Genomic DNA, 12,315 nt, shown 5'->3' with positions numbered 1-12,315 from the left:
TGCACAACCGGATTTGTCAAATTCACTTGCTAATTGTTCTCTTTCGCTCGGAAATAGAAAACTTTGACAGTAATACTTAGGCTACACTCCATTTAAGCTTAATCGCCGATTATGAAAATCCTTTATATACGCACTTTTGCCGTGCGATAGTTTAGAAAATTGAAATTGCATCTATTTAAATGCGACAAATCAAACTTTTTGTAGCCAACCACATATATATACATATATATATAGCCAATTTCATTTGTATTTCCACCTGAATTGGGAAGACGTTTCAGAAGTTCACAATGACATATCCGGAAAGTAAAACTCGACGCATTGACTTGCAAACAATCTTTTCCAAAAGGTGACTATTTTTGGTTAAAATATTGTAACTGCTACAATGATTTGATTTAATCTGAAACTAGGGGTGAGCTTCGGCAAGGAGAAATTTTTGAGTCTGAGTATAGTTTTTTCGCACAACTTTTGTATGTAACTGCAGTCGATAATATAAGACACAAAAGATTAAATACATAACATAGCAAATCATAAGTTTCGGTCACACATGACCGCTTTACAGGCATCGGTATGGTTTTACGCGAACGAATCTCGAGAGCGCGTGGTTTTTGCTGATTGAGTGGAGACTCTACGTTGGTTATCATTCGTTGTTCCGCAGCCACAGCAAACTAGAAGCTTTCCCAACCACATATTACGTATCTTGTCTTGTCGGAGGCAGTTTAGGATAAAGATGAGAAATCCCTGTGAACAAAATGGCAACTGACCTTCGTGATTGTAAATAGCAAATTAAAAACGATCAATAGTTTTTGTCATAATGGTTGTATAAGGACAGGCTAAAATTCCATTACAAACCAGGGCACTTTCGTTAAATTTGCTTACATTCTAACAGACGTCAACACGAAGAATCTCCATGCGTAAAACTTTGGCTAAATTGTGTCATGAAAAGCTGCAGACAGATGTCCACTGCTTCGACCATAAAGGTCTCATCAGTGCAGCTGGTGTGACTATTAAATACATTTTACCTGGAGGGAATTCAAAATTGTGAAAAGCCAACTCATCACTGTCAAATACAGAACGTTCTCAGACAACAACATGAAAAACCCGAAAATCCAAGTCAGTCCCATCATTACGCACACGGCAACAGCAACAATGAAATCTTCCTTCCGATCGCGCTTTCGAGCGGACGACTGAACCTAAAACCGGCGTTTGTTATTCTACTTATAAAAATCAAGCCAACATTATCTATAGAACACAAGTTCTATGGTACTTTTACTAATTACTACCTATGTGGCCAGGCGATTTTATTCAGAAAAGGAAATCCTATCTTTTTTTACTGGACCAACATGGAATCCGTCGTATGTGGTACTTCTATACATAAGCGCATTTTATCAGAAACTTTGTTGTTTACCACAGATTTAGACCTCATACATATTGCGTGTTGGTGTAGACCTACCTTTGTCCTCAAGCAAGTGAGTTTGCATATGACCACAACAAAGATTGCAATGTTTATCAAAGCCAGTATTCCGACGGGCAGAAGAAAGCCGAAGTGGAGAGAGTTATCATAAAGCCAGCACATGTTATATGCCCTGTAGCGTGACTGGAAGAAGATGTCATCTGTAGATTAACAAAGTCAGTTATATTTGTGAACTTGGAGATAACCTTGTTATATCACCTGGGTGGTAGTATTTTTTGTCGAGAATCCACGATATCACTGCATCAATGCACACTACTGCCAATGGCCCGACGTAACAAATGGTCGCTGGTATCTTCACCGAAGAGCCGCCGATGTAGGCAACCTATTAGAATTGGAAACGAACAATATAAATTCTACCATAATCGAGCGACAGTTTGAGATAGAAATAATAAAGAAGCTGTTGCTGACAGCTTTAGTGCATATTCCAATTGGAGAAAACATATGTATGTCATAAATTACGCTGCAAACCTATGTTATCTGGCAAATTTATCCTTTCAGTGTAAGTAGTTGGGAAAATTAGCCTACTATTCACCCCAGCCTTTAATTTTTTCTGAAATTATACGGGTCAACGAAACAAGAAGATGAAAAACTGTATAACCAGCAACATACCGTGGTCAGTGCTTTGTACATGTTGTATGCGTTAGCGCTCATCCAAAACCATGTGACGAGTAGAAAGTAATGCAGAAAACCGGTTATCACGTAACACTCGGCAAAGTTGGTCAACCAACCAACACCGAACATGAATAATAGATTGACGAGAAGCAGATTGAAACAGATGTTCATTAGGAATATGGTCGGCTGTCGTACGCGTAACTCCCTAAGTAACAAATTCAGAGTCAAAACTCATATATAGACATTATATAGTTGTTTGAACAAAAGTTGAAATCAACACTCTAAAATCATGTAAGTTGCTTTTGGAGCTATAGTATTTATATCTAGTGCAAGCAATATATGTTTCGTATAACTGTTATATAATTTCGTGTAGGAATGCGTTTCGTTGACAAAGTGCTTCCTAAATCTAAAGAGATGTCCTGTAATTGTTGGCATTGTTTGCTTACCCGATTCCTAAGTATATGATAATGGTTAAAACCAGACCAAGCGACGACAGTGAACATCCGGCATAACTCACTATTCCCATTGCGTACGCCGACGGTAATACCTTCGAGCTCTAAAACGATTTATTCATTTGTAAATCTGACTGCAAACTTTATGTTTAAATTCCTCACCACTATCATGGAAAAACTTGCCAACTTGTGGCAAACACACTTTGGTGGCGAGCTACCTGTTTCCAATCGGCATCCGTTTGGTACCCATTCCCCACTGTCTGGATCATACACACTGCACTGGGTTTTGGTGACAAGGCTCTACAGAAGTAAGAATAATACATTGGTTTGATGGTTTTGACCTGACTTTATCTGTGGTGTCACATATATGCGAAGACGACACATATATTGCATGGCATAGACCTGTAATGAAGACGGTGTACTAATACGAGTGGACGTTTATGGACAACAAAAGAAATTACTTTAAGGCTTCACGGTTGATACAAATATGACAAACTCAAAACAGCACAAAGCCGGAAAGAATCAAGTTTAAATGTCGAAACAAAATTGTGGTTTTTCACGCATATATCCTTAACTGCGTTGTGTACCTCACAGTACAAATAGGTACGTTATACCTTGAGAGTCCCGTTTGTGAATGCCGACTTCCCTTGTTTTTCGCTTGTGTTTGTGAATGTCAAGTGTAATGGAACGCTGGTAGTTGCACTTTTGTAACCTTTCACCCTAGCGGTAATCACCTGTACAGCAAATTAGAGCTAACGTTTCAGTAAATACCTAGGTAGGTTGTTGAATTTCACCATAAAAAGTAACTCCAGGGGCCAAATTATGCCAACCATTTCGAATTTTTGTTAGCTTGTAGCAAACGTACTTTGCCACGAATCCTTAAGTTAGTATCGATGTTTTCCTAAGCTTCTATTTAGCGAATGCTTCTATTTTCCTTGAAGAAAATAATCTTAACCATCATGTAATTAGAGGGATCTATTTCAAAAGGCTTTTCTTGCATCGAGATGTGTTTTGACTGTGGCCTTGCTAAACTTTAATTTTAAAACTTTCAAACTTACCATAGGCGCTTTTTCATGAGCAGGAAACAGCGCCGAGCCTGAATAGAAGACAAAGCTTGCGCGAACCGTTTTATTTCCCCCTGCGTTTATTCCGTCTAGTAGTGAACCTGGAATCGTTGCAGTTACGACGTGTGACCCAGGCGTGTTTCCACCAGGATTAAAGACAACATTTGAATACTTGTTTGCTATCTTTTTTGGTATGTTCACCTGTAAATCAGAAATAAATAGGATAAAAAAAATCTAATGCACAAAATATTAGCACAAAATTACAGTAAAAAGTATGTCTATCCCTATAAAGGGTTACACTTTTTCGAGAAATATGTTAGAAAATACAATACGCTTAATTCGAAGAAACATACTAATTATGGACTTGCGGGCGTAGTTTTCTTATGTAAGATGTGAATGGTTATTGCAACGGTGATATATTTAACATTGTAGAAAACGAAACATTTATGAAATACGGACACAATTTGTCGCATACCTGGATTGTTGTCTTGGTCGTTGAAAAGGTGACTTCCGTAGTATTGGCGGGTATGGTGACGCGGTCTGTGAATGTTCCCAAGCTGTTAACCAGTGCAGTAGTATTCTTAATGCTCCGCATGCTGCGTGAAAACAAATTTCAAAACAAAACGTTTTTGATGATTTTTTTGTGTCGAACATAGCCTACCTTGTGTTTAGCAGAGAAGTCGAAAGCTGATCTGTGATGAGAAGTACGTTGTACATTGTGTTTGCGTTGATCTGTATTGGTTGTAACTGTATTACTAAGCATCAAAAGTCATCAGAAACTAACAAGCTAATGTTAGTTACATGTGAGATGGTGCGTCCACAGTAAACTTTAACAGTATCACTCATTTACATTACCAATCTCCTACCAGCACTTTCTGTGGGTCTGTGGCGCTTAATTCCGCAAGCAAGACACTGGCGTCGCTGATTGCCACTGCACTCAAGTTTGCGGTGTTGCTGGTCAGTAACTGGAGAGCTGCCACCGTTTCTGTGACACTTGCCGTTGTAGCCTGGGTCGCAATAACCTGCAACGAGGTTACGTGAAGAAAATGGCTGTGACTTACGTTTACCCTTCAGTTATTTTCAGTACCTGATGACCATTCTAAGTTTAATCCGCTTTTTATAAAGGTTTATAAAGTTTTCATTAAAACTGCATATAATGCTGATGTTTGCTAGTGCATGAGGTGACATTGCAAAAAAATTAAATGCAGTTTATGATCAACTAATCGACGCACAACTCTGAACAAAACTTTTACTATCCTTGAGATCCATGAGAAAGATGTAACAGGCTCGACCTACCGATTTTGTCAAACTTTGTACTGTTGTTCCGCACCTAACCACTGTTGCCTTTCCGTAATACCCAGCGAATGAATGAGTTTTGTTTTGAAGACACGGCACCGAAGCTTGAGGATTCCCTGCAGTATTGCAACGTGAGTAAGTCTTCTTAAGTCTAATGTAACTACATTTTGTGCTTGCCTGTGGAAAGACAAATGCTTGCAGTGATTGCTGTTTCTCCAACTTTAACTCGACCAAACATAAAGGTTTTGTTTGCAGTGGCAACAAAGATTGAAGTGGGTTCGCAAAACACTAGAAAACAGAAGAAATTAATGTTTTCTTAAAAATTTCGTAAATAAGGTTACCTGTAACAGTTGCCGCTAAAGGTTTTTTTGTAGCTGTACTTGCAATGGGTATCGTGGTTGCCAAGGGTGTTGTAGTTACTAAGGGTGTCGTACGTGTCAATGGTGTTGTGGTTGCCAAGACCGTCGTAGTTGCTAATGGTATTGTAGTTACCAAGGGTGCTGTAGTTACTAAGGGTGTTGCAGTTGCCAAAGGCGTCGTGGTTGCCAAAGGCGTCGTGGTTGCCAAGGGTGTTGTAGTTGCCAGTGGTATTGTTGTTGCCAAGGGCGCCGTAGTTACCAAGGGTGTCGTAGTTGCCAAGGGCGTCGTTGTTGCCAAGGGCGTCGTTGTTGCCAAGGGCGTCGTTGTTGCTAAAGGCGTTGTTGTTGCCAAAGGCGTTGTTGTGACTAAGGGTGTCGTTGTTGCATCAGTGTCTAATTTACATCGCAATTGTATCATTTCAGGCATGGTTACCTATTTACGGTAGCTAGAATCATTTTTTAGTTTTGATTTAATAAAGTGGAATACGTTTATATGCAGAGCAGTTTCAAAAAACAACTGTACGCGTTCTGGTTTTGAAAACCAAAAATCAAATGATGTTACGTTCGATTCACTTTTATATCAATCCGATCATACTATTATCAAACCACTCCATATATTGATGGGAGTTTGGATCTTGTGTTAAATGGCCGCAGCGAACTATATTCGCAACCAATCACTGTTTTGTTTTTATGAACGTTTACTTAACAAAGTTCTTGTGTTATTATATATTTATGGATACATGTATTTTCCAAGCATAAAATCTGTTGCCTTTGCTCAAAGGATAAAGGTGGAAACTTATACAAAATAAAAGCCTATATAAAAGGTTGTGATCATCAATGTTATAATAAAGTGTTGTTAAACATAAAAATATTATGATAATGAGCAAATATGTGATAAATCGTAAACAGAAAACAAAATCAAAAAATAAAACCAACTTGCTGTTTTTCTTTGACACAACGATAGACGCTTTATTGTGCATCGCTTGGAACTCCACCACAGAGATTTTCCCACAGCAACACAGCGTTCGGGTCTATTTAACCTCGTCTGATTACATGACTTGCACGCGAAACGTTCTTGGCTCTTTAATAGAGGCGTTCCATCAATCCACGTATAGTTTGAATAATTACCTCCAGGGTCACGAAGACCAATCCAAGATACATCTGCGATTGACAAATATGTTAGTTAGCATTCTTACGTCATTGTCAGTTGTGGCACAAATGAAAAAAAAGTCTTGTGGCGAAAAAGCCGTCACATTATTAAATCAACCTTCTAGTTTGATAAAATTATGTTATCTCTGCCTTATTGTTTAGCCATTACCGATAAAACTGTTTTTCAGTTAAATGCGAATTAGTTACCAGGCCCTTTTCATACACAATTTAAACGCTTACTTTGGATTTGCTTTGTTGACAACAGAAACCGAGTCGTTGCATACGATTTGATCATTGCAAGAGTCCCGTTCTGTGCTTGGCATCTTTTTTTGGCGCCAGCAAATGTCACTAGTGTGGGATCCACCGCGTATTCGATTGTTCCGTTTGAGTACCACGTCAGTGCTGGCAAGTAAATACAGTTGCAACGTTAGGAGACTATATGTAAACATAGCACATTAATATAGTGCTATTCTTGCTGGCAGGCATAGTAATTAATAAGAATTGGCATTACCCTGAGGAAGTCTCGTCGGATGGTGGACGAACGTTGGTTACAATAGACACTTTTGCAACTTGAGTGCCAAAAGAACAATTCTTATAAATTAAATAGTACATTAAGTTGATCATTACATGCGATTTTTTGTTTGAGTGAATAGCAAACGGACGTGGTGATGGCTAGATGCCTTTCGAGTTGATATGTTGCTATAGTTTGACCAACCAGTTTATTTCAAATAAATATGATGGTTGATTAGGTTTTTGTTGCTATTTAGACACACACACATATATGTCGATTGGTAAGAATCTTAATGATGTTCTGTAGTCCCCCATTAGGTACAGGCCGTTTTTCAGGGGACCACAAGCAGATTGAGCACATACAGCGTTATAAACAAATTTATTAAAAATGGTATTATTTGGGCTATTTTTTCCTTGGCGTCTATCTTTTCTATGGTTAAGCAGGGGGCCACAGGCTCTTCATCATTACGCTTGGGGAGGCGCAGCATAAAAGGTTAAGAACCAAAGGTATAGGAACTAGTTGATGTTATACCATGTCTGGCTTATGTTTACATATGTTGGTGCCAATGTGATGTTGACAATAAACCTGCGTCACAGTTGCTTGTTGGTATTAATTGTACGACGTCTTCCTGCTGCCTGCGTACGGGGAAGAGGATATTTTAATAATTTCCCGGACATGACAGCAAGGGACTAAGATTATTATTATCGCATGTAGTGCGCTTCCCGGTATGACGTTCAACAACAGCTACGAAATTCACGTTGCAGCTACAGGTTTAGCCACACCTACTTTGACCACAAAGAACTAATGATAAATGATATATATATATTTTTAATTACACCCAAATTTGTTATTTGTCTGTACTATTACACATGAAGCAACTGTCACCTCTGCCGAAACTGCAATAGCGCTAATTCTACAATCACAAATCTTGGTTTTTGTGCAAACCTCTTACCGGTTGACTTCGGTTGAGCGGTTGCAGTGGACGCGGCTGTTGTCACTGAAAGTACTGTCAAAACAACGGTAAAGTCTTAGGGAGAAACCAGATCTGTTACACTAACAACAATTATTATCGATATACTAAGAAACATTCAAACCCAAACCATCCAATCCACTTCGAACTAGAAAGATGAAGATTTACGTTTTGTGTGACTTTCATGAAAAAGTTACAAAAATCTAATAAATTACAACATACTTGCTGCCGTTAAGGCAATGCAGTGAGCAACGATCGATGCGGTTCGTAACATTATTGTCGTTTCGACTATTCCACGTTGTGAGAAAAGTATCTGTGCATCACAAAAACGGTGCGTAGTGTTTTGATTGATCGAATTATTAATACGGCAGTTGTTCAGTCGCTACTTCTGCATAATTTCTGCTAATCTGTGGCCAGCTGACAAAATCACTTTTAATATTTTCACATATATTGTAACTATAAGTTATTTGGCGCTAACGTACACGCAAATTAGTGTACGTTTAAAAGTTTAAGTCGTCCATTTCATACAAGTGTGCTTCCAGTGGGGTACACTACTCTAGCACCAAGGAAACCGTAAACAACTACAAATTTCGTGGTGTCGCTGATTACCATACCTGAAAGTACGGGAAGTAGCTTTTAGCCTTTAAGCGGAAGTCGTACATCATTAACGTTTTCGCTGTAAACCAAGTCACGGAAAGTTTCATCTAACGCCTCTGAGCGCGTTATGTTTAACGCATATCAGGCAGTTATCATGCACAGTTCGAAACTATTCATAAGTCAAGCTTGTTTTCCGTGGGACCATCTCATGTCCTCACACGCCTGTTAAAACCCCACCTCTGCTGAATGTTTTACAAAATTGTTTATTAGTTTTCCGCAGATGAGTTCTCGTCCAGACCTGCAATGCATTGGGGCGTGTTCGTTAAAATCCTCTCCCTGTGAAAGCCCTGGTTGGTTGTTGGACATTATAACCGGTGTTCAGTTATTCCTAAAAGAAAAACAACAGTGAAATAGCTGGTGCATTTTTTTGCAAAATTACCGGCGATATTTCTGCCCTAACAACATTAAATAGTGTTAATGCTATTCATGGCTGTTTTCACAGAAAGTCATTCACTTAACTTTCGGTCGGTGATTCCGCAGAAATGTCAGACGCCTTCTGCATTGGTTACTTATTTCAATCCCAGGTATAGTTGAAGATGATTACTTCTAAAGGCATGTTCAAGAACACGTATCTGATGTAGCGTGCATTCCCCATTGCAAAGGCCGAAAAGGGAATGTTTCAGTTCTAAAAAGTCAAAAAGTAAGTATGTATAATCGTATAAAAATGAATTCGGTGATTTTTTATCACTACCATAAACTGCTCAGTTGCGCCACACGTGTTCACTGTGGTGGCGAATTTCCTGCAACAAACATACACCGTTTCAACTCAAGACCTATTTGCCACTTCATCTTTAAAAAACTTGGTTTATTTAATCAATGTTTCAAATACATTGATTAACGCAATGTTAAGGGTTGGGAGAACTTCCGGATCCTTTCTGAAGTAATTTTATACGCAAACTAATAGTGGTTGTCCATCTTTTCTATCTTTGTAAAGGACTGAAAACAGTTTTCCTTGGCGTTCAGCGTTTATGAGTCTTCAACATACGTAAAAACGCTTCAGGAAAACTGAGGGAAATCCAACTGTCGGTACTAACTTACTACTACTTGATGCAGAAGCATAGCTAACCAACAGCAAATAGTTCTTTATCGGTCTACGTACGACATGCTTAGTTTGCATAACCTTATTTGTCGAAAAATGCTGGTTGTTTTAAACTTTCAATTGCTGATGTTGCCACTTTCAAACTTGCGAGGTGATGCACTTCCTGATGGAATTTGTAGCTATTCAAATACTCCCGACCACAGCTGATCATCCGTTTTGTAATTAACGATTTACAAACAATTCTGTTATCGTTAACACAGATAACAGATAAAGCCCGTTTTTTTCTGCTTCCACCAAAAGCACAAAGATGCGTTGGAAGTGTGTTGGGAAGTAACATAGAATACAATAGAGAACATCATGATGTGTCCGTAATGTACGGTAGAACACATATGTTCAATTGGCCATCCTTTGTAAACAATTTTGTAAACAAATCTTGACGAAATTAACTTACAGAGACTGCTACAATGGATTTACTTCAAAGTAGTGGGATGGCGGACCAACACTGGCAAAAAATAATTTCTTGGATCTGAGTACAGTTTTTGTACAACTTAATTTGTGAGTACAGCCATCGGTGTATCTTATAACACACAGTAGATGCAAGCAGTATGATTCAAGCCATGACCGTACCGCATCCTTCGTCAGTCATCAATCCTTATTTTTACAGTAGGAACTTTACGCGGTCGAAATTCGTGCGCGAGTGTTTGATGATTGAATGGAGACCGTACGTTGGTCGTCACTTCCGTAGCCACAGCAAGACATAAGCTTCCCCCGCCACATATTGCGTATCTTGGCTTGTCGGAGGCAGTTTAGTATAAAGATCAGAAACCCCTGCGAAAATTTTTTATTCACTTTAATATCGTGTTCAGAGAATTGAGATTGGTAAATATAGTTTGATGCAACACTGTGCATAGTACGTACAGACCGGGTTAAAACAAGATGTTCAAATTTGTTTCAACGGTTACAAGAGGTGATCTGAAGAAAGGACATTTTTCACAACTTTAAAATAACGACTTAATTTCATTTTACCTGAACGGAGTTCAAGATGGCAAAGAGCCAAGTCATCACTGTTAAATACAAAGTGTTGTCAGACATCAACATGAAAAACCCGAATACCCAAGTCAGTCCCATCATTACACACACCGTGACAGCAACGATAAGGTCTTCTTTCCGATCTCGCTTTCTAGCGGACGATTGAATCTAAAAACGATGCAACGTAGTGATTTTTGACACTTAGCCAACACAGAAAGGAAAATGTCTGGTAATTCTATCGCTGTTACGGTTTCGATTGTTCATGACTTACTCCATGGCGAGCTAGTTTCATTCGGAAAAACAAAGAAAATTGTTTATATAACCTCCTGGAAGTTTAGCCAACAACAAATCTACTGTATATGGTAGCCTACTTTCATACGTTTATCGACGTTTTTATTCGTACCTATACTTAAACATGTTATTGTACCTTTTTTCTCAAGCAAGTGAGCTTACATATGACCACAACAAAGATTGCACAGTTTGTCAAAGCCAGTATTCCAACGGGCAGGAGAAAACCGAAATGGAGAGACTTTTGGTTAAGCCAGCACATGTTATATGCCCTGTAGTACGACTCGAAGAAGATGTTATCTGGTCATAAAAGTTTATTTGTTTACAGATGTCCTACCTCAAAAAACATTCTGAAAGCCAGCTATTCTGCAAACTATAAATCTGCTAGCATGGGCGAGGCAAACGTTTTAAACACTATACTGTGGGTGCATCATCATACCTGGGTGGTAGGTTTGTTTGTCAAAGGCCCACGAAACCCCGGAATCAATGCACACTATTGCCAAAGGTCCGAGGTAACAGATTGCCGCTGGTATCTTCACCGAAGAGTCGCCGATGTATGCAACCTATTAAAATTGAAGATTAATGTACCACCAAGTGGAAATCTTTGTGCTTGCTAGTTTAAAAGCTAGCCCAGTGCTAGTTGCACTGATAAGACCTTTCAGATCGAAACATTGTATATACCTGTATGCTGGAAATCGGCAACTTATGGCAATAACATTTACATGTCGCACTGTCAACTTACCGTGGTGAGTGCTTTGTACATGTTGTAGGCGTTAGCGCTCATCCAAAACCATGTTACGAGTAGAAAGTAATGCAGAAAACCGGTTACCACGTAACACCCGGCAAAGTTGGTCAACCAACCAACACCGAACAGGAATAATAGATTGACGAGAAGTAGATTGAAACTGATGTTCATTAGGAATAGGGACGGTTGTCGTATACGTAACTCCCTGAAAAGTGTTAATTGTGAACTGGAGGCAGACTTGCTTGACAATACTTTATGGTTTTCGTGAAAGCGGATTTAGGTCTGTTATTTTGACTGATTTTTTTTTCAGGGTGAAAATTAACGTTTTCTGATTTTGTGCAAGTCTTGTATTGACACCCAAAATTATTATATGGAAAACAACCATATTGTTTTGTTGTTAATGGTGTTCTTTACTCACCTAATTCCTATGTATATGATAATGGTTAAAATCAGACCAAGCGCCGACAGGGAACATCCGGCGTAACTCACTATTCCCATTGCGTACGCCGACGGTAAAACCTTCGAGCTCTAAAACGAATTATTCATTTGTAAATCTGACCGCAAACTATGTGAACTATGTTTAAATTCCTCACCACTATCATGGAAAAACTTGCCAACTTGTGGCAAACACATCTTGGCGGTGAGGTATCAGCCTCCAATCTGCATCCGTTTG

The 12,315-nt window shown here is 39.0% G+C and overlaps 1 protein-coding gene across 1 annotated transcript; it reads right to left on the bottom strand.

Annotated features, from left to right (window-relative positions):
- Positions 1-269: 269 nt before the first annotated feature.
- LOC145909453 (uncharacterized) lies at positions 270-8,213 on the bottom strand. Its single transcript, XM_082996844.1, has 19 exons — positions 8,107-8,213; positions 7,867-7,920; positions 6,644-6,805; positions 6,191-6,415; positions 5,237-5,647; positions 5,073-5,183; positions 4,896-5,011; positions 4,466-4,621; positions 4,261-4,331; positions 4,075-4,195; positions 3,594-3,800; positions 3,150-3,269; positions 2,698-2,835; positions 2,530-2,639; positions 2,081-2,288; positions 1,670-1,793; positions 1,451-1,611; positions 1,020-1,190; positions 270-738 (listed from the first exon to the last, which is right to left on the bottom strand). The coding sequence occupies exons 1-19, from the start codon at positions 8,156-8,158 to the stop codon at positions 574-576; spliced, it is 2,883 nt and encodes a 960-aa protein (XP_082852970.1). The 5' UTR covers positions 8,159-8,213; the 3' UTR covers positions 270-573.
- Between the last annotated feature and the right edge of the window lie 4,102 nt (positions 8,214-12,315).

The sequence above is a fragment of the Ascidia mentula genome, chromosome 7 (genome assembly GCF_947561715.1).
Source record: "Ascidia mentula chromosome 7, kaAscMent1.1, whole genome shotgun sequence".
Lineage (NCBI taxonomy): Eukaryota > Metazoa > Chordata > Ascidiacea > Phlebobranchia > Ascidiidae > Ascidia > Ascidia mentula.
This window is presented reverse-complemented; position numbering and strand designations above follow the sequence as displayed.

Excerpts from the sequence above, each read along its gene's own strand:
- LOC145909453 (XM_082996844.1), bottom strand. The coding sequence starts at position 8,158 with ATGTTACGAACCGCATCGATCGTTGCTCACTGCATTGCCTTAACGGCA. Across the intron at positions 3,270-3,593 it reads CTCATGAAAAAGCGCCTATG|GTGATTACCGCTAGGGTGAA; the intron begins GTAAGTTTGAAA and ends TTTGCTGTACAG. Across the intron at positions 2,836-3,149 it reads TCACAAACGGGACTCTCAAG|AGCCTTGTCACCAAAACCCA; the intron begins GTATAACGTACC and ends TTACTTCTGTAG.